General features: G+C 42.1%; 3 protein-coding genes across 3 annotated transcripts; 2 read left to right on the forward strand and 1 right to left on the reverse strand.

Moving 5' to 3' along the window:
- The first annotated feature begins 246 nt into the window (after window positions 1-246).
- Window positions 247-1,179, forward strand: LOC134405434 (olfactory receptor 14A16-like). Its single transcript, XM_063136679.1, has one exon. The coding sequence runs from the start codon at window positions 247-249 to the stop codon at window positions 1,177-1,179; it is 933 nt and encodes a 310-aa protein (XP_062992749.1).
- A 6,231-nt stretch (window positions 1,180-7,410) lies between these two features.
- LOC134405435 (olfactory receptor 14A2-like) lies at window positions 7,411-11,511 on the forward strand. The gene is made up of 2 exons (XM_063136681.1): window positions 7,411-7,427; window positions 10,548-11,511. The coding sequence occupies exons 1-2, from the start codon at window positions 7,411-7,413 to the stop codon at window positions 11,509-11,511; spliced, it is 981 nt and encodes a 326-aa protein (XP_062992751.1).
- Window positions 11,512-21,246: 9,735 nt separating this feature from the next.
- Window positions 21,247-22,215, reverse strand: LOC134405436 (olfactory receptor 14A16-like). The gene has a single exon (XM_063136682.1). It carries the CDS (start codon window positions 22,213-22,215, stop codon window positions 21,247-21,249), a length of 969 nt encoding a protein of 322 aa, XP_062992752.1.
- Between the last annotated feature and the right edge of the window lie 555 nt (window positions 22,216-22,770).

Consider the following 22,770-nt stretch of genomic DNA (forward strand, 5'->3'; position numbering starts at 1 on the left):
TGGGGAAGGCAAGGAATTTTAAAATAAAATAAAATGAACTTATTCAACAAGAATTGCTTATGGAGTGTCTCTCAGAAAATTGGGGAATCCAATTTGTACTGGTTAGTAGTGTGATTTGAGGGTTCATCTTAGACAGTATATGAGCTACTGAAACAAGTACATGGAAGACAAAGAAATGTGCAAGGTGGCCATTTCATGAACATCATTTTCCCCTTTCTCTCAACAGCCTTTTTTTCAACTAAGGAAATGATGAATCAAACTTCCATGACAGAGTTTGTGCTTCTGGGATTTGCTAATATTCGAGAGCTACAAATTTTACACTTTGTGTTGTTTCTCTCCATTTACTTGGTAGCTCTGATTGGCAACGTTCTTATAATCACAAGTGTCCTCCAGAATCGCCATCTTCATACTCCTATGTATTTCTTCCTGGTCAACCTATCAGTTGTAGATATTGGCTACATTTCGACCACGGTTCCAAAATCCATGGCTGACTCATTGCTGGACAATAAACTCATTTCGTACTCCGGATGTGCTGCACAGGTTTTTTTCATTAGCATGCTTGGATGTAGTGAGTTGAGTTTGCTTGCAGCCATGGCTTATGACCGTTACGTAGCAATCTGCTATCCTCTACAGTACAGCCTGATCATGAACTGGAATGCTTGTTTCAAAATGGTAGTTGTGTGTTTGCTCTGTAATTCAGTCAATGGAGTGGTACAAGTTGCATGGACATGTAATTTACATTTCTGTTCATCCCATGTTGTTGAACAATTTTTCTGTGATATCACACAACTATTAAAGATATCTTGCTCTGATACACAGCCTATAATCTGGTATATTTTTGCCTTTATACTTCTTGTGGTCTGTCCTTGCTTTCTTCTTGTAACAATTTCCTATAGTTACATATTCTCTTCAGTGTTCAAGATTCAGTCAGCTCAGGGCAGGCGTAAAGCCTTCTCCACCTGCACCCCACATCTGATTGTATTTTCTTTATTTCTTACAACTGGCTTGTTTTCTTACACGAGACCAAAGTCCTTATCTTCTCTGCCTCTGAATTTGTTGAGTGCCTTTTTGTATGCAGTTTTGCCACCAGTTATGAATCCCATTATCTACAGCTTGAGAAATAGAGAGATCCAAGTTGCTTATTTGAAAACATTAAGAAGATGGTTAAAGTTCATATAGGGTGTTCATGAACCATTTTCCTGAAAGAATCAACTGCTATGCTCTTGGAATAGGGATCCTGTAAGGGTAGAGAACCCAGTGGATGTTTCCCAGACATACCCTATTTCTGAGGGTTAAATGCATCTTCCATCTTGAGTATGACAAAAATAGAAGGAGGGATGGACATATATGTCCATGTATGTTTCACTTAATAGTTTTCCATTCTTTCAACCTTACAATCATTTTTGTCTCGTTTCAAAATAATTGTGTGTGTGTGTGTGTGTGTGTGTGTGAGAGAGAGTATGTATATAATGTCCTTATGAATTTTGGTACACTTCTTTTTCTATTGGTGAACTGCATAGCAAATTTTAAACACTTTAAATATTGAAGTATAGTTGCGTTTTAGTTTGCATAATGGTTTGGCAATTATGAATTAGGTGTGTATTTAACAAAATGAAAACCAAACAATTCCTCCTATCCCTAAATAAACAATTGGTAACATACATTTACAAGATAATTATAGAGTGACCATATGGTGGCTACTAGGAGGAGGGTTTTCTCTGCTGTGGCACCCCAGGTGTGGAATGAGCTCCCCAGAGTGGTTTGCCTGGTGCCTACACTGTACTCCTTTCATCGCCAGCTGAAGATCTTTTTATTTTCTTAGTATTTTAACACCTATTTTAAGTTAAATTTTAAACTTTGCTGTTTAAATTCCATATTTTAACATATATATATATATATATATATATATATATATATTTCTGCTGTATGATTTTACCCTGGTTGTGCTTTTTATATTGTATTTTGTATTTGTGTTTTTAGATTGTTGGTTGTTTTACTTTGCTCTTCATGGTTTTCACTTTTGTGAACCACCCAGAGAGCTTCGGCTATTGGGTGGTATAAAAAAGTAATAAATAAATAAATAAATAAATATGGAATGGAGGACAAGGCTCATGTATTTTAACAGTTGTATAGAAAAGAGTTTCAGCAGGTGTCATTTGTATGCATGCAGAACCTGGTGAAATACCCTCTTTATCACAGCAGTTAAAGTTGTAGTAGCCCAGCCCTTTTGACCAGATACAAAAGAAGGCAGGACTTCTGCAGCTTTAACTGTTGTGATGAAGAGGGAATTTCATCAGGTGCTGCATACATGAATTGTGAAAGTGACTGACCCTTAGGTGTGGTCTAGTGAATGAGGAAAATTTCACATTTACAAGACCACACCTAAGGTATGTCAATTTCACACAAGTGGTGGCATGAAACTCAGGGTTTGTGGCATATAAAAAAACAGCATATAAGAATTCCATCCGACAAGTGTTTTATTGCACGCTTATTACTGGGCACTCACAGAGTTTTCCTAGTTCCCTCACATGACATTGTCTGCCTCCCGCACGCCTTCTGCCACTTCTGGCCTGCCTTTCATGACAAAAAACAAAACCTCGTTAAGTCTGATGTATTTTTAAACTTGGAATTGCTGCTCTCTCCTGCTGTGTGCAGGAGAAGCAGCACCATTAGAACAGTGGATTCAATGGGCCTCATGCTCATTGTGTACTTCCTCTTTTAAAAGGAAGTAACTGAAGAACGAAAGCATGGGCGGAGAAGTGATGGTAGGGAGAATGTTAACCCCATGTGATGGAGCTCTAACTAGCATAAAAGTTTCGCACAGGGTTGGAGTTTTTTCTCATTCACCAGACCACTCCTAAGGGGATGTCATTTTCACAATTCAGGGGGCTTCACGAAACTCAGGCTTTGTGGCACAAAACAGCACAAAATTCACACAAAATTTTGGCACAGGTTTGGAGTTGATCTGAGAATGCATTTTTTTCCTCATTCGTCAGACCACACCTAAGTGTATATTGTTTTCATGCTTCGGTGTGTGGCACAATCTGGCACAAAACACTGGCACAAGTCTGGAGGTGATATGACAAAGTTGGTTTTTTTGGTGTGTTTCCTCCCAGTCCACAGCTGATGTATCAATACACTGTTGTTGGTGGCAGCTGAATTAACTATGAAAACATTAGTTATTGGGAGCATTAGTACTGAATTGACTAATTTAGATATGATGGGGTTTGGAGAACAGGGCCTTGAAAGTGAAAACAATCCCAGAGAAGAATTAAACCCATCTACATAGCTCCAACTGCATACAGTTAAGAAAAGCTAAGCCACAAAAGTGACTTTGGCCTCATCTAAACCAAGCAGCATATTCCACTGTGAAAGCAGTGCATAAAATGCAGGAGCCACACTACTGCTTTATTAGCAGTATTGAAGTGCACTGACAACTGTTGGGGCCCCTTGACACATACTATATACTGCTTTCATACTGCTATATCCTGGTTGGCTCCTGCCTTTCATATATTGCTTCCATACAACGTTCATAGTGCAATATCCTGCTTGGTGTAGATGAGGCCTTATTAGTTAATCTCCCCACAGTAGGGTATAGTTTTCAAGGAAGTATTGCAGGTTCAGCATCAATATCATGCTTATGTTCAGACTGAATTGCACTGCCAACTTAATTTCTCCCAAATTAAATTGTAATTATAATTATGATTTTGTTTGTAATCAATACATGTTGCATTCCCCCCTTAAATCTTCTGCATATGAATTCTTGGTGTGGAGTCTCCTTTTAGCCCTAGATGTTCTAAGACCAATGACTAAGGCCCTTTATACTCCTATAGCCCTTTCACAATGGAGGAGGGCTGATTGCAACTTTTCCTACTTTTGCGATCGGCACTCACGGGGAAGTTTCCTGCAATGCAGGAGTGCCATTGCAGGAGAACGTGTGCCCCATTATAGCACTTCTGCATGTGTATCGGTAGAAGTAGGTGGGCCTAAGCAGATTGATATTTTTTAATGACTCTTGAGGGATGCGCTCCAGCATAGATACACAGCAACACATGGAGGGATAGGAACTCTGACCAATATGTGCTCCTGCGCAGAGATATGTTGTTGTTTTTTAAAGCCCTCAGTGGTGAAACACACCAATACACATGCACACACCCCTCATAGCTAATTGGCTGTTCTCTGATCCTGGAAGTCACAGCGAACAGCAACAACATTGCAAAGGGGGGCACACCACACACATTCCTTGCAATGGACACAAAGCAGCTTAAAATATTGTGACAAAAACAGTCAGGGATATTCTGGGAAAACTTAGAGGTGGAGCTGAGATCACCACAGATGAGTGTCATGTGACCCATTACTGATGACTATGATACAATACTGTAATAAAAGGCTGGTGTAAACTCCCCCTAAGAGCTCCATCACACCTGCCCATTTGCCCTGGTTTACGCTCAAATTATCTGCCCTTGTTTCCATAGCATGTGAAAGCCTGATCAACGTGCACCTTTGTGCTTTTACGTTTCATTCATCTTTACACTTCTCATCTTGTGTGCACCAGCATATCACTGTTCTTCCATTGAGATGCACATCCCCACAGATCTCCTTTGTACCTCCCCCTCCAGTTCATTGGTTGGTGGTAGTTGGACACCATACCCCCTCCCTACATGGTTATTCCCTGTTGCCTAGGCTATGCCCTTTCACCTCACCCTGCCTGGAGGCTTTGCAGTGTGAACACAGTAAAATCAGATGGAGGCTTACCTTTGAGTAAATACCATTGAACAGGGAGAGACTTACTTCTGAGTAAACAGAATTAAGACCACAGAAGTAAGCATGGGGTTGCAGAGTACTTCTTTCCAGTTTGCTGTTTTAAGACTTAAAAAAGAAAGCCTCTGAGTGACCACACTATTAAAAGTCAGTTCTATATGTGTTTACTCAGAAGTAAGTCTCTCTCAGTTCAATGGGGTTACTCAAAGGTAAACATACATTAGTATAAGTGGGATGTAAATGCACTTGAAATCAATGGGATTTACATTTGAGTAAGGGAACCAGCAGATCTGTAGTTTATAAACTTGAAGATGCACAGTTTTGCATGATCAAAGGAATGCAAGGTCAATCCTTCGCATTAGTGAACTACAAGGAAAAGGGCTTAAGGGGGGAGGAATTAAAAATATCATAAAAATCAAGGAATGACCCACTATGATTCAAATTTTGCATGCTGAAAGCCCTCCTTCTTAAGAGCTTTCACTGTTCCAATTTGGATCTCTTTAACTTTAAAAACGAGGGCACTGCTGGCAAGGAGGGTGCTTTTTCCACATTTCTTTTAAGGTGAAAATGCCCTCTGGAGAAAAGGCATGCTCCTCTCTGCCCCTTGAAAACATGCCCACATAACATTGGATTGAAAGCAATGGTTGAAAATACACATTGAGGGTAGCGCGATGTTCTTTTGATTTACTTGAAGAACGAGACTTTCCCTGTGCCAAAAACCAGTGCTAAGAGGGGGGGGGGGGGAGAAAGCAAGGTTAGGGCAGGACATTGTTCTCTGAAGGGTAGTTGGGCAGTTTGTTTTAATGTTTCTGGCAAGTGGAGGGAACTCTTACTGAAAGATGTATAAATGAACAGTTGGATGAAGCAACTGTGAAATGAGAATTGATATTCAATAAAAAGATAAATATACGATCTGAAGTACAAGAAAGACTACTGTTTATTCCGACTATTTTTAGGAGGTGGGAGAGGAGTCCAGCATTGAGAAAAAATCTGATATTTACAATGACAATTGAGAAAAGGAGCTGGTATAAAGATCCTTCATTGCTCCTTACATATCAAGCTTTTGAATACACTCTTAGTCAATATTTTGCACTGTATTTCTTATGGATGTTTTGTAGAAAATGCTGCAGTTCAGTAGAAAGAACTCCCAACCAAGCTACATGGAAATGAAATGTTACTTAGCATAATCACAGCAGCATAAGTTTACCACTCAAATGTGTCTAACATTTGTTTTCTACTTGAATCCTTCACCCAGCATCCCAGCATGTTCAGTTTAAAGAGCCCTTTTCAGACCTTCATGTTCAACAAGTAAAGATCTAACTAGGGAACTGGTTCCCAGCAATAACTCCAAATTAGAGCTGTGACTAAGGGCCTTGCTAGACCTACCTGGTAATCCGGCATTCAGGCATGGCGAGCCCATGCTACAATTAGCACGGGCCGTCGCGCCTATCCAGATGTCAGACGCGATGGGGAAAGGAAAGCCCCATCGTGTCCTCCATTTTTTTTAATAAGTTAAAGGGGCCATGTGCACAGGAGCACACCAATGAAAAGGTAGGTCTTTAAGAAAAAAGGTGGGGTTCCCCACTCCCCTCCTTCCCCTGATTCCCCCCCAAAGTCTGATGCCCCCCTGATTGCCCCCCCTGCTCACCCCCCTTGCCCCCCCACCCCCTTGCTCGCCCGCCCGCTCAACCCCTCGCTCACTCGCCTGCATTAGTACATCTCACTCATACATTAGTATGAGTGAGATGTAAATGCACTTGAAATCAATGGGATTTACTTTTGAATAAGGGATCCAGCAGATCTGTAGTTTATGAACTTGAAGATGCACAGCTTTGCATGATCAAAGGAATGGAAGATTGATCCTTCACGTTATTGAACTACCAGGAAAAGGGTTTAAGGGGGGATAAAAAAAACCATTAAAAAACCATGTGATGACCCAATCTGATTCAAATTTGGCATGCTGAAAGCCTGCCTTAAGAACTATCACTGTGCCAATTATGATCTCTTTATCTTTAAAACTAAGGGTGCTGCTTGGAAAGAGGGTGAATTTTCCACATTTTTTTAAAGGTGAAAATGCCCTCTGGAGAAAAGGCATGCCCCTCTCCGCCCCTTGAAAACACACCCAGAGAATATCAGATTCAAAACAATGGATGAAAATACACATTGAAGGTAGTGTGTTGTCCTTTTGATCTACCAGAAGAACCAGACTTTCCCCGTGCCAAAAAAACAGTGCTAAGAGGAGGGGGGGAAGCGAGGTCAGGGCAGGACATGGACATTGTCATCTGAGTCCTTTGCACACAACAGGCTATAACGCTGGTGTGCTGGAGCCCTCAATGTCCTTTGGGTTTACTGCATGTCTATCCATTAGAACTATGGGGAATGGTATACATGTGTCTAGATAAAAAGAGGCCCATTTGTTAACAAAATGGGGGAGGAGATGTCATTTCAGGTTCCATCTCAAACTTTAGTTCAAGTAAACACGAGAGCCTTGTACTACAATTAACTTTTAATTTCTCCCACTGAGACATCAAGGGCTCTGGAGAGAAGGTCTTTGAAATTCAGAACAATATCAGAGGTGAGTAAAATTCATTTGCACAGCTCCTATGTCTTACTTCCAAGAAAACCTCAGCCACGGAGGTGAGTATTTTTATGGCGTTTTCTGAAGGGTAAGTTGAGCAGCTTGTTTTAATGTTCCTGGCAAGTGGAAATATGTATAAATAGACAGTTTTGCGAAAGATGTATAAGATGTATAAATAGGCAGTTTGATGAAGCAACTGCAAAATGAAAACTGTTGTTAAATTAAAAGATAATTATACTACCCAAAGTACAATAAGGGTTACTGCTTAATTCCCACTATTTTAAGGAGGTGGAGGTGGAGGCTAATGTTGAGCAAATATCCTATATTTACAATGACAAATGAGAAAAGGATCTGGTATAAGGATCCTTGATTACTCTTTACATATCAAGCTTTTGAATACATTCTTAGTAGGGGTGTGCACGGACCCCCCGCTCCGCTTCACTTGCAGATCCGCCATTTTTGGAGTGGGCCGCTTCGCCCCGCCCCCGCTCCGCCCACTTCCGCTCCGCTCCGCTCGGAGCTCCGGATCCGGATCGGAGCTCCGTTCCCCCCCATAGGGTTGCATTGAAAGCTAAAAAATTATACAACTTTTTTTCTGTTCAAGTTAGAAACCTCACGTTTGGCACCATGACACCTCATGGACGTATACAAACGCATGCCAAGTTTCAAGGCAATCCCATCATCCCCTGATTTTTGGCGAATTTTTGAAAACCGGGCACCCCATTCACACCCCTTGGGATAGCTCCGTCAATTTGCACGTTAGAAACCTCAAACTCGGCACCATGAAAGCTTATCCATGTGTCCACATGGACGCCCAGACTCAAGGCAATCCCATCATCCCCTGATTTTTGGCGCGGCTCTAACCTCTAACGCACCACCCATAACCCTAATTCACACCCCTTTCGATAGCTCCGTCAATTTGCACGTTAGAAACCTCAAACTCGGCACCATGATAGCTTATCCATGTGTCCATGTATAAGAATATAATAATATGTTTAAGAATATTACTAAATGTAGGGAAATGGGACAAGAAGTGTGTGTATGCTTTCCCCAAAATGCTCAATCTGTGGCTGTTGCACTTCACAAAAGCAGTGCACACAATCAGGCTTTAAGAGAGGGGAGGGGGGAAACGAACCAACCAAACAAACACACACTCCAAAATTTAAAAATAAAGTTTATATTAAATCAAAGTAAGGGAAAAACACGGGGCAAACTAAGCTAAAAGTCAGAAAGAAGCAAACAAACACACACACGCGCCAAGCTAAAATCCTAATCTATCTCCAAAGTACACAGCAGCAGCTAGCTAAGTAGACCCTCTCTCCACGAACGCCAACCCACAAAGAGACACAAAGCAGAAAGCTCTCAGGGTGGCTCTGCCTTAGTCCCCCCTCTAACGCTGGGATTGGAGGATGCTTCATGAGGTGATCAATTCTCATCAGGATTGGGAGTTGAATGTGCCTGTCATCGCTTCAAAAAAAAAACCGTTTGTTGACCCGATTTTTAAAAAATTCTAGCACGCGACCCGCACCACGCAGAGAGGTGAGAGCAGTCTCAAAATGACCCCCATCCACGACTGTCTAAGCACAAGAATTTTCAGAACGATAGCTTAAAAAACAAGCCAGTTATCCCCGATTATTTCCCGCAATGCAATCCTATGGGCGAAAACTGCCATTTGACCCACGCTGTCTGCAATGCAATCCTATGGCGAAATGTTTTCAAGATGGCGATCGGAGCGCTCCGCCTGAAATAGGAGCTCCGAAAAATGGCCGCTTCTCTTCGCCTTGCTTCTAGGGGTCCGCGGTCCGCTTCTACTCCGCCTCTGGGTAAGGCGGAGCAGGCCAATCCGCTACTGCTTCTCCGCTCCTAATCGGAGCGGAGCACATGCCTAATTCTTAGTCAATATTTTGAACTGTATTTCTTAGGGTTTTCTTGTAGAAAATGCCATAATTCAATAGAATTTTCTCCTGCCCAAGCCAGATGGAAATGTAATGTAATGCAGCATAACTTTACCACTCAAATGTGCCTTTCTTGGCACTTACTAAGGTGCCCTACTCCTCCTACTTAACACACACACACACACACACACACACTTTCTTGCTGCCAGGTAAGATTGCTGTGAAAAAGGTTTCTGCTAATGTTGAAAACTGTGTTTCGAATGTGCTGCGGCTTAGATCACACCTTTACTTTGTTCTCAATCTTTTGGCCAGATTACTTGCCTTTTTCTATACCTCCAATGGCAGCCACCTTGTGGTGATGCCCAGGACAGTTTCTCAAATTGCCAAATGTGCCCAAAGGTTGCCTACACAATACTTGATTCCTATAACCCAGTATCCCTACATGTCTGTTATCCAGATAGACATTTCAGTGTTGAATGTGATGGTCTGAAGAGGATTCCGTAAGCATGTTCAGCTTAGCAGGGTTACCGATCACAGGAATTCTGTCAGTGCATTCAGTTTAAATGAGCCCTTTTCAGACCTTCATCCTCAACATGTGAAGGTCTAACTAGGGAACTGGTTCCCAGCAATACCTCCAAAATGCAGTCCCACATTCTGTACCAGCACTCCTATTTGGTGTTTGTCATGGTTTCATACCCAGCTGAGGGAGATAAATCCTGAACCCTTACCATACTTTCCCTACAACTCAACAGGATCCCTGTTCCTTGAAAGCAGTTTGGGGGGTGGGGTGGGAAAGGGCAAAGAACTCAAGAAACAAGAACTTATTTAACTATAATTGCATAAGGAGTGGGGGCTCATCTACACCAAGCAGGATATTCCACTATGAAAGCAGTATGAAAACAGTATATAAAAGGCAGGATCTACACTACTGCTTTACAGCAGTATTGAAGTGCACTGACAACTGTTGGGGCCCATGAAACATACTGCTTTCATTCTACTTTCATAGTGTTATATTCTGCATGGTATAGATGTCCCATGGGCCCCAACAGTTGTCAGTGCACTTCAGTGCCACTATAAAGCAGATCCTGCAGAGCACTTCAATACTGCTGTAAAGCCATAGTGTGGCTCCTTCCTTTTATATATCACTTTCATAGTGGAATATGCTGCTTGGTGTAGATGAGCCCTGGGTCTCAGAAAAAGGATGTGTGATTTGAGGGTTCAACTCAGACATATGCTACTGAAACGAGCACATGGAAGACAAAGAAACATGCAAGATGGCTATTTCATGAACATTTTTCCCTTTCTCTCAACAGCCTTTTTTCAAGCAATGAAATGATAAATCAAACTTCTGTGACCGGGTTTGTGCTTCTAGGATTTTCTAGTATTCGAGAACTACAGAGTTTCCACTTTGTGGTGTTTCTCTCCATTTACCTGGTAGCTATGATAGGCAACTTTCTTATAATCACAACTGTCCTCCAGAATCACCATCTTCATACTCCTATGTATTTCTTCCTGGTCAACCTATCAGTTGTAGATATTGGCTACATTTCAACCACGGTTCCAAAATCCATGGCCAACTCTTTGTTAGACACTAAACTCATTTCGTACCCTGGTTGTGTCACACAGGTTCTCTTGGTTAACACGTTTGGAGGTAGTGAGCTGTCTCTGCTCACAGTCATGGCTTATGACCGCTATGTAGCAATCTGCTATCCTCTGCAATATTGTTTGATCATGAACTGGAATGTCTGTGTAAAAATGACAGCTGCCTCTTTGCTCTGCAGTGCAATCAATGGAGTGGTACAAGCCACAAGCATGTTTAGTTTACATTTCTGTTCATCCCATGTTGTTGAACAATTCTTCTGTGATTTTCCTGAACTATTAAAGATATCTTGCTCTGATACACAACCAATAATCTGGAATATTTTTGCCATTACGCTTATTGCATGTTCTACTTGTTTTTTGCTTGTATTGATTTCCTATATTTACATATTCTCGACTGTGTTCAAGATTCAGTCAGCTCAGGGCAGGCGTAAAGCCTTCTCCACCTGCACTCCACACCTGATCGTATTTTCTTTTTTTCTTACAACTGCCATGTTTTCTTACTTGAGACCAAAGTCCTTATCTTCTCTACCCCTGAATTTGTTGAGTGCTGTTTTGTATACAATTTTACCACCAGTTATGAATCCCATCATCTACAGCTTGAGAAACAGAGACATCCAAGTGGCTGTGTTGAAAATGTTAAATAAGAGGGTTAAATTTCATATAATGAATTCATGAACCTTTTCCCCCTGAAATAATTTATGTCTAATGACAAAATTCTAAGCCTACCTACTCAGAAATAATCCCTACTTTGTTCAATGGTTCTTAGGCCTTAGCTAGACCTAAGGATTATCCCAGGCAAATGGAGGGGTCATCCCTACCTGCTCCCGGGATCCCCTGTGTGTCATTTGCATGTACAGGGATGATCCTGGGACAATCCTGGGATATACGCTTGGTCTAGCCATGGCCATACTCTCAGAGATGTGGCTATGAGAATGCAACCTAAATAATTTATTGAATGAAAACCCATTAGCACATGGCTTAACGTGTTCTTGGACAGAGTGCAAGTGGGAAATTGCATGACTGAAATCCCCACCATGATTTTTTTTAATCAACACAGAGAAAACTGTGTCTTATTCAGAGAGATGTTTTAGGCTAGCCTTTCCCCTGAGTTGTTCACTATTTTTTTGTCAAAAAGCAGTACTGCTCCAATCCTATTCATACTTACTTAAGAGTGAGGGTCATAACAGATATTACTTTTGTTATGTGTCTACAGCTTCAGGTTTTTCCATTTTTATTCCAGAGTAGCGCCAAACTGGATTGGGACCCTGGTGTGTTGGATAGGGGTGCTTTTAAAATATGGATTACAGCCACTGTAGAGTAAATTAAAGTAAAATTGAGAAGGAACATAGCTACTGGTTATGTATACAGGCATGGACATGATAGTCACATCATGTAGTCTTCCACGTATAGTCTGATGTGGTATAGAAGAGTAATATCATGTAATGAAGAGAGATAAGGTTAGTCACCTCCTCCCCTATAGTTCATATTTGATTGGTTCTAAAATTAGAGATTTTCTTCTTCAGGAAACCAACCAATTCAAGTTTTCACCCCACCCCTGGCCACAGCCTTTAAAAATGACCTCTGAGATGGTGATCAATTTGCACTTGGGTCTAGTTTTGGAGTCTACATCCCAAATAATAATAATAATAATAATAATAATAATAATAATAATAATAAGGTGCAAAAGCCCATTTCCACTTCATGGACATGTTTGCTCAAAGGGTCAACTGTGGAGATGGAACTCTTTTCCTCCATCAGAATTGTTTGCACTGCAGCTGTAGAAAGCAGCACCTATACAAATGAAATATCTCCATCCCTATTAATGAAAGTGGTCCCATGTACATAGGCTTTTGCCACCACACATGGTGGTGGTGGGAATTTCACTTCTTGGATCAAGAGGGTGTTGAAATCAGCAGAGCTCAAAAAGTAATCTGAACAACAGGGGCAAATAAGAAAGTCTCCTGTGCAGATTTTGATCTGAACGGAAGAATTCAGTGGCTTATAATGTTTGACTCTCCTTTGAGCCCCCAAAGCTCGATTTTGGTACTGAGTGCAACTAATATTGGCTACAACTGATGTGCTGTTGGAATAGGAATACTGTAATTGAGGATGACAATCACAGAAGGAGGGATGGACAAATATCTGCATTTATGTTTCACTCAATTTCTCATTTTTACAAGCTTAAGCTCATTTTGTTGCATTTCAAAATAAAATTGTGTTTTCATAAGAAAATTCAGATGCATTTTAGTACACTTTTTCTTTAAAAAAAAATTGGAGAACTGCACAGAAATTTTTGGAAAGTGTCAATATTGAGATGTAAAATGCAAACAAACAAATTGCTCCCACATCCCTACATAAACTCATGGATGCCATTTACAACAAAATTAGTTGTTTTAAGTTGACTTGGCTTTTTTTTTGCCTCTACACAGTGCTTTTTTTTTTAAAAAAAAAAAGAAAAAACAAAACATTTTACCATATGGAATTTAGAATAAGTTACACTAAGGATATGAATAATTTTCAATCTTGCAGACATTTTCTGAACTTTACTTCAAAGCTCAGTTTGGCCCACTCCCATTCTCTTCCCCCCCACCCGCTCTTTCAAATGGGAAAAGGTTTGCATTTCTCAAAAGCTGCGCATGTTTAAAGCTATGTATTTTGAAAACATGGATGCATGTTCAAGAATTTGCAAATAAGTTTGGATAATATGTGCTCCCGCTCACGTTCAAGGTTGCAAAAAGGGCATTTTTGAGTGATTTGCAAACTGAAACATATTTCTCATACATTCCTATTTTCAGATTGTTTGAAGCAGTGCAGAATAATCAATTCAGATTTGCATTGTACTGTAGAGTGCATCAGCCACCTTACAGAATACATTTTTAGGCCTCCAACACTATTTAAGCATGCTCAAAGGGAGTTCATGTATTTACACATCCCCCCCCCCCCCGGTAATGTTCCTATTCATTATCAGCATTTTGGAATAATGTGACATCTTGCATTACAAGTGGGAAACAGAATTTCTAATGTTGCCTATGCTAAATATCAATCATATTTAATAAATTCCAAGCTGGTATTAAATACTGAGGTACAGGGTGACTATATGAAAAGGAGATCAGGGCTTCTGTATCTTTAACAGTTGTATTGAAAAAGGGTTTCAGCAGGTGTCATTTGTATGCATGCAGCACCTGGTGAAATTCCCTCTTCATAACAACAGTAAAAGCTGCAGGAGCCCTGTCCTCTTGACTTTTCATATGGTCACCCTAAATAAATACCATGCAGCCGCGGGGATCCATCAGGCCCCAATTGGGCCAGATCTGAAAACTACAGACATCCCTATTCCAATTTCAGTAACTCAGGTCATGGAAAGAGTGAATAAGTTAAGAAAGGCCCCTGTAAGTTTGACAGAGATAGTTCCCACGTAAAAATCAGTCAAGAGAACAGAATCCCTATAAAGGGGTAATGATCCCTGAACAAAAAAAGAAATTAAGTTCTATCAAAACCCCCAGAATGAATTGGATTATTTTAACCCTGTAGGGTTCTACAAATAAAAATGTTGCTGCCCATGTTGTGTCAGAATGCTGGATAAAGCACATGTAGTTTTCATTGTGGTACGTAGGTTGATAAATAATGAGACAAGACAACAACAGCTGGATTTAAACAGGGCCACATTTATTAAATGATCTCCAAAGGGGATGAAAACCTACCAGGCATCCAGTATGGCGTGTTGCCAGGCCCCTGAAGTTGGCGAGCTGTTTGTGGCCTTAGGGGAGGTGCTGCACTTTTGCCTTCCCCCAGGCCTGCCCCTTGTGGGGGACCTTCCTTTGTCATGCTCTATCTCTGGCCACCTGGTTGGGGGTGGGTGAGTAGGGTTGGCCCCAAAGGTAAGCCTTATCTCCCAGGCAGGCCACAGGGCTCAAAGCTGGGAGCCTCAGATCTTACCAGTCACTGTGAACAGTGCCAATTGAATGCTCACCACTCCCACTCTGGATGCCCGTACCTAGCGCCAAATAGCAAATGTAACCAAATTAAATTAACAGATTAATTTAATTAATAGACCGAAGCTGTCTCACAGTGTGGAGTAGGTGAAAAAGCTCCTGCACAATTTAGTGCAGGAGTAAAAAAAATCCTACTCGGCTCTGAATGGAAACAAGCAAGCCACACTGCCTATAGGGAGGGAGGGAGCCGCACAACAAAGAGGGGGCAGGGAGGGAGAGTTGCTCTTTTATGGACTCGCCATCCCCTCCCCCCATGTGGCACCATCCCAGCACCCATCCAATACCAGGCGGGCACGTCACGGCTCATCCCCACCCACAAACGCCTCCCAACATCCAGGCTAGGCTAGGCGTGGCAGAATGGCCATCTTCTCATCTTCAAAAACATCCAAATTAGGTAAATTAAGCTGAGAGAGCAAAATCAATGATATTGGGGCCTTATGGCCTTATGGTATGATGGAAGGTACAGGAGACATCTGAACACGTAGAGCAGTTTATCTGGCATTCTAGGCACTATCCCAAACTTGAGGTTGATAACATATGGGGGACTTCTACTAAGAAGACATTTGTGATTTGGTGCATTAGAGATGACCTAAATCAATAAATAAAACAAACAAATAGAGATAAGAAAGAAAGAAAGAAAGAAAGAAAGAAAGAAAGAAAGAAAGACCTTCTGCCACTGAGCATGCTGAGACTAAGGCCATAGCTAGACCTAAGATTTATCCTTGGATCGTCCAGGGGTCAAACTTGTTCACCTAGGTGACACACAGGGGATCCAGTGCTCAGGCAGGGGCAAACCCTGGATGATCCCAGGATAAACCTTAGGTCTAGCTGTGGCCTTAGGGTTCATCTACACCAAGCAGGATATTCCATTATGAAAGCAGTATGAAAGTGGTATATAAAAGGCAGGAACCACACTACAATTTTAAATTTAAAATGCATTTGTAAGGCAATGGGGTTAGATTTGAGCCCAGTAGCAGGTTGATTTGTATAAGATCAATTCCAAAATACATAAATAAATAAATAATAACCAGACATGCAAGGTTGGTTTGGTTTCTTAAAAAAAACCTCTAGAGAATAGAAGAGTACATATTATAGTCAGATTCCATTTTTTAAAATGGATTTCGCCTACATCCACACTCCTGATTACCAAAACATATATGGACATCAGAATTGAATGGCTATATTTTCATTTTTGATAAAAAAATAATAATAGCCCTAATCCATTATTTATTAATTTATTTATTACATTTATATACTGCCCCATAGCCAAAGCTCTCTGGGCGGTTTACAATAGTTAAAAATAGTAAACATTAAAAAGTATACAAGTTTTTAAAAAACATCAGAAACATAAAAACAGTATATAAACAACAGTATCCATTTAAAAACAACAATTCTGGGGTCCATTAAAGACAAACTTAATGTTGTAAAATGCTGTTAAAATGCTGTTAAAATGTTAAAATGCCTGGGAGAAGAGAAAAGTCTTGACCTGGCACTGAAAAGATAACAATGTTGGCACCAAGTAAGCCTCATCGGGGAGATCATTCCACAGTCAGGGGGCCACCGCAGAGAAGGCCCTCTCCCTTGTTGCCATCCTCTGAGCTTCCCTTGGAGTAGGCACTCGGAGGAGGACCTAGATGTTGAGCACAGTGTAGTGCTAGGTTCATGTCGGGAGAGGCATTCCATCAGGTATTGTGGTCCTAAGCCCTGTAGGGCTTTTTAGGTTAAAACCATCACCTTGAATTGAGCTCAGAATTGTATAGGCAGCCAATGTAAGTGGGCCAGAATTGGTGTTATATACTCAAACCTCCCTGTTCCAGCTATCAATCTTGCCACTGCGTTTTGCACAAGCTGCAGGTTTCGAACCGTTTTCAAAGGCTGCCCCATGTAGAGGGCATTGCAGTAATCTAATTTGGAGGTTACCAGAGTATGGGCAACTGAAGCTAGGTTATCCCTGTCCAGTTAGGGGCATAGCTGGGCCACCAACCAGAGTTGGTAGAAGGCACTCCATGCCACCATGGCCACCTGAGCCTCAAGTGACAGAGATGGTTCTAGGAGAACCCCCAAGCTACGAAACTGCTCCTTCAGCGGGAGTGCAACCCCATCCATTGAACACCAACCATCCGATCAGGAGAACCATCCACCAGCAGCATCTCAGTCTTGTCTAGATTGAGTTTCAGTTTATTACACCTCATCCAGTCCATTGTCACAGCCAGGCACTGGTTCAGCACATCCACAGCCACACCTGATGAAGACGAAAAGGAGAAGTAGATCTTTGCAAAATCAATTTGCCATCCTTATCATCTGCTTAATGAGGATGGCAAATTGATAACAGATGACAAAGAAAAGGCTGAAGTGCTCAATTCCTACTTTGCCTCAGTCTTCTCCCAAAAGCGGGTCTATGACCCCCTGGAAAAAGTGAAGCAGAAGTTGAGGGGGCAGGATTGCAGTTTGAGATTGATAAACAAATGGTCAAAGAACACCTAATTTCCTAGAATGAGTTCAAATCTCCAGGGCCCGATGAACTGCATCCTAGAGTAATGAAGGAGCTAGTGGAAGAACTCTCAAAACCTTTGTCTATTATCTTTGCAAAATCATGGAAGACGGGTGAGGTGCCAGACGACTGGAGGAGGGCTAACGTTGTCCCTATCTTCAAAAAGGGCAAAAAGGAGGAACCTGGGAACTACAACACCCAGTTAAATGCCCATGGGCCATAAATAATTCATCTTCAGATGAAGGTGAGAGGTCTGATATAGCAGCTTTTTTGGCACGGCTACAACTGGCTGAGCAGGAGAGAGGCATCGCTCTGCCACCTGAAATATTAGTTAGTCCAATGGGGGAGGGGGGATCTGGGTGCCCTCATACTAGGCAACAGACTCATGATACTTTGTGGGCATCTGTTGCAGAAAGGCTCAATGCCATTGAGGCTTCATCCATCCTGACCATTGCAAGGCAGGACCAATCACCAGGACAGGATAGCTCAGTGAACGTCCAGATTCGACTTCCCGCAGACACAGTTGACAATTCTGCTACCAACAGGGCAATCCAGCCTGCTCCAAGTACACCACAGCCGATTCCATTGGTGCCAGGTGAGCCTAGTAACACACAAAATACAAACCAAACATGGGGACCCATGCCCCCATGGGCGTGGTGCTCTTGGTCCATGAGCCCTGGTTGGCAGGGGATGCAAGGTGGGGCAGGCCCGCCTATTCAGCCCACTCTGACCACAGCTGTTTTTCAGCCTGTTACACCAAGCCCTAATTACACTTCGAATACAGCATCTATTCAGCCAATCTCAGAATCAACCCCTGCTACGCAGGTAGCTCAGCCAGGAGTAGCCCTTCCTGGGATGGATTCTAGTGCCACACAGACCAATGATCAGGTATCTCCCATCACCACAGTGGCAGCATCCAGTGAGAACAATATGGTGGGTGCTGCAGGAAGTAATTCTAATACATCCTGAGATGCTGCAACACAATCTGCTACATCCACAGCTGCTGCATGTGTCGCTGTATGGCAAGGACCAGCTGGGGCAGCTGCTACCACTTCAGGCACAATAACCCTCCCAATCAAAGACCCCTACACGGGGATTGATAGGGACTCCATTCCAACAGGTAGTACAACTTCTTCCTTGGGTTTTCATTTATTACCTGCAACCAGGGAAAAGATCCTACAAGGAGAATTTGTAGATGTCTTCACCCTGCTGTTCCAGGAGCCGGAGGTTAAGGACAGGGATAAGTCAGGGGACAGGGATTATGATAGGATTAGGCGTAAAAAGGTGGCCAGGACCTGGGCAAACTGGCTCCCAGGTTTTTTTTTATTTATATGGGGGTAGTGCAACAGAGGTTTCCTGACTAAATATGTAGACATGATATTTTGGGCTTGCGCCGAATATGAGGGCGGGGCTTGGCTCGCATATGATTCCTCATTTTGTATGTGGGCGGCAATTGAACACTCCCTTAGATGGGATAGGAAGGACCATGAACTCTGGTTGCAGTTTATTCACTGACAGGGCCCATAGTTGTCACCTCCTCGCCAAGTAGCAACCTGCTTCCTTGGCCATGAGGAACGCTGGTCAGGGGATTCAAAACCACCTGCTGTGTTGGGAGTATACCTCCCGTGGCACATGTGCATGCCCCCAATGCTGATATGGACATGAATGTCCCAAATGTGGGGGGCATCACCCAATCATAAATTGTTCTAGGACTAGGGGTGGAAGGACAATCCCAGAGACAACCAAGGTAACAGGAAGCCAGGTGGCCAGCAGCCTCCTCCAAAAGGGTCCCAGCCCAGTCAAAATCGAGCCATTATGCCACCTACTCAATAGATACCCCAAGCACAGTGATGCTGTATATTTGGAAGCTGGGTTCAGAGAAGGTTTTAGAATACCTTTTCAAGGGATGCGCGGACCCTCTTTTTCTAGAAACCAGAAGTCAATTGTTCCATTGGAACAATTGGTAAGATCAAAAACACAGAAAGAAGTGGAATCTGGGAGGGTTGCAGGCCCATTTTCAGCTCCTCCCATCCCCAATTTAAGGGTGTCTCCGTTGGGCACTGTGCCCAAAAAGACACCAGGCGAATACAGGTTAATTCATAAGCTGTCTGCCCCCAGAGGGAAATCAGTGAATGATGCTATCCTTGACCACCTCTGTTCAGTGCATTACACCCCTTTTAATAGGGCTGTGGAAATTGTCCAGGCAAATGGGCCGGGGGCATTGATGGGTAAGTGTGATATTAAATCTGCTTTTCGCATCATACCCAACAATCCTGTGGACTTTGCTTTTTTAGGGTTTCAGTTCCAAGGACAATATTTTGTCGATAGTGGCTAGCTAACTAGCAGTTAGTGGCTGTTGGCCGCAGAAGTTCTGATGTCCGCTTAGGTCACCCCTCTGCAGAAATATATCTTCAATAAAATGTGGCCCAGTTTTAAACCCAACTATTTTGTGTCACCTCATCATTTCCACACTCCACATCCCACAAATTACCGGGCAGTTAGCTTAACATTGGTTCTGGCTAAATTGCTAGAAAGCATTATTAAAAATAAATTAGCAAGCATTTAGAAGGGCAAGCCCTGCTGAAAAAGAATCAATATGGCTTACACAGTGGTCAGTCCTGTCTCACTAACCTTTTAGAGTTTTTTGAGTGTGTCAATTAAAATGTACACTGGGGTGATTCAGTGACATAATGTCATTTCAAAAGGCAGCAGCTGAATCAGCATAATAAATGAAAGAAGGACAAGCAGCATAAAAAACTGAGAGGTCCTCTGTAAAAATGAGAAAATGTTCAGTCTTCAGCTTCTTCCAAAAAAACAACAGGGAGGAGGCTGAATAAATCTACCTTGGGAAAAATTATAGAGAATTGGGGCTGATGCAAAGAAGTCCCTTCTCCCTGGAAAAGTGAATTTAGATGAGATGCAGTTTGGAGCAGGACCTCCATAGGACACCATAAATGCTGGGAAGAGGGGAGGCATAAAGGATTCTCTTCCCCTATCCTTGGAAAGGAACATCAAAAATATTCTCTGGAACCTGAGACAGACTATCATGAACCATAGGAATAATAAAGGGCTTCTTTAAACAAGTGATTTACAGCACACTTGTGACTGGCCACTCACAGAAGTTTGCAGGACATTTTTATGATGTCATGAGCCTCCTGCATGTCTTCCACTCCCTCCCCCAGTTATTTGATTAAAACAAAGCAAAACAAAAACCTTGGATTTTCCACTTCTGAAATATCTCAGCATTTCCTATTGTATGCAGCCAAAGTTGTGCTGAAAAGCACTGACTAGAGGATACTGTCCCTTTCAAGTATGTGAGCAGGGAACTTTTCAAACCCCTTTCATCCCATGTAATTCTGCTCAACACTAAGGCCATTGCTAGATGAGGGTGGGGGAGAGATGGGGGCCAAGGGGGAAGAGTGGACCTGGTGGGAGAGATGCGGGGAAGAGCGGAGCCAGGGGACATTGGGGGGAATCGTGGCCCAGGAGATTGTGGGCGGGCAGGCGGGGGGGGGCATTGGACATGGTGGGGGGTGGGGGCATCAGACAAGGTGGGTGGGGGGCATCAGACATGGTAGGCGGGTGGGCAGGGGGAATCGGGGCAGGGGGAGCAGAGAAACCCCTTTTTTAAAAAAGCCTACCTTATCATTAGTGTACTCCTGCGCACATGGCCCCTTTAAGCTGAAAAATAAATGGTTGATGCAACGGGGCTTTCCTTTACCCTGTTACGTGTTACGTGTAGACAGGAGTGACAGCCCATGCTACTTCTAGTGCGGGCTGGCCCCTACACTCGCCAGGATTTAAAGGTAGGTCTAGCAAGTCCCCATGATAATGTAAGAGAAGTGGGAATCAAAGCATTGGTAAGCAAACACAATTTCCCTTTATTCTAAAGAAGACCTATAACTGTACTGAATTCAACATTGCAGATCAAAGACTGGACCAGGTATTCCTAGAAGAGTAACTCAAATCCAATAGCTTTGATAAAGCATGTTTTATCTCTTTGTTCCTCATGCTGTAGATTAAAGGATTCATCAAAGGAGGGACCGTGGTATATATCAGAGTAAATGCCAAATCCAGTTTTGAAGCAGAATTAAAGGTGGGCTTCAGATAAGCAAAATATCCAGTAAATACAAATATGGAGAAAACAATGAGATGGGGAAGGCAAGTGGAGAAAGCTTTTTGCCTTCCCTGCACAGAAGGGATTCTCAGCACTGCAGTGAAGATGTGCACATAAGTCACCACAATGAAAATAAAACAGCCCAATCCAATGATGCTATTGAAGAAAATAACTCCCATTTCGATCAGGTACAAATCAGAGCAGGCATGATTAATTAACTGTGGGATTTCACAGAAAAACTGATCGATAACATTGGAGCATAATGCGGGTGCAAAGGTGCCTCCGGTGTGTAACATAGCACAGAGAATGCTGCTTGTCCATACAATAGTGACCATTTGAATGCATGCTTGCTTATTCATTAACATCGAATAATGTAATGGATTGCAAATGGCAACATACCGATCGTATGCCATGACTGTGAGAAGAAAGTAATCGGATATGATAAAGAAGAGAAACAGGAGGACTTGAGCCACACATCCAGAGTAAGAAATGTGTCTGGTATTTAAGAGAGCATTGGTCATAGATTTGGGGTAAATGACTGAAACTTGGCCCACATCCAGGATGGCCAAGTTCATCAGAAAGAAGTACATGGGGGTGTGTAAGTGGTAATCAGAGGCAACTGCAGAGATGATGAGGACATTTCCTGCCACTGCTGCCAGGTAGAAAACCAGAAATGCAAAGAAATGCAGAATCTGCAGTTCTCGAACATCTGAGAATTCCAGGAGAAGAAATTCTGACAGAGAGGATTCATTCAATAGACGTTGCTCCTTTAAAAGCATGTTACCTAGAGAAATAATAAAAGCACAGAGGTTAGAATGAGAGCTTAATATTGTAACAATTAAAGCTGTAGTACTTTACTTTTAATTTTAAGAGGACATTATTATAATTATTTATCACAGTACAGTAGAAGTAAAGTTGACAGACCTGAGTATAAATATTGATGGGAAAGTTTTCTTTTCTTTCTTTTTTGTTTAGATAGATAGATGGATGGATGGATAGATAGAAATATTATTTGCAATTGATCATTATTATGAGCCTGGGAAAAGAAAAAAGGTTGAGAAAATAGCCAACAAAAATATTTAAAATTCCTAGGAAGGGATATAAATTCAGATTAAGTCACAATAACGGAGACATCTCCCCATGTGAATTCAGTGAACACATAAAAGCATTTTTGGGACTATGCAAATTATTCCTGTCTCACCATCAAAAATGCATGCTTCCCCCTACCCACTTCCCTAATGAACAAGCATTGGATATTTTTTTTTTTTGAAAGAGTTCTCTGAGCTCCTACTGTTTATGAGGGAAATTCATTGGGCAGCATCCCTACCTGAATG

This window comes from Elgaria multicarinata, chromosome 11 (genome assembly GCF_023053635.1).
Source record: "Elgaria multicarinata webbii isolate HBS135686 ecotype San Diego chromosome 11, rElgMul1.1.pri, whole genome shotgun sequence".
Taxonomy (NCBI): Eukaryota; Metazoa; Chordata; class Lepidosauria; order Squamata; family Anguidae; genus Elgaria; species Elgaria multicarinata.

What these genes read in the sequence shown, in the direction of transcription:
- LOC134405434 (XM_063136679.1), top strand. Translation starts at nt 247, where the DNA reads ATGATGAATCAAACTTCCATGACAGAGTTTGTGCTTCTGGGATTTGCT.
- LOC134405436 (XM_063136682.1), bottom strand. Translation starts at nt 22,215, where the DNA reads ATGCTTTTAAAGGAGCAACGTCTATTGAATGAATCCTCTCTGTCAGAA.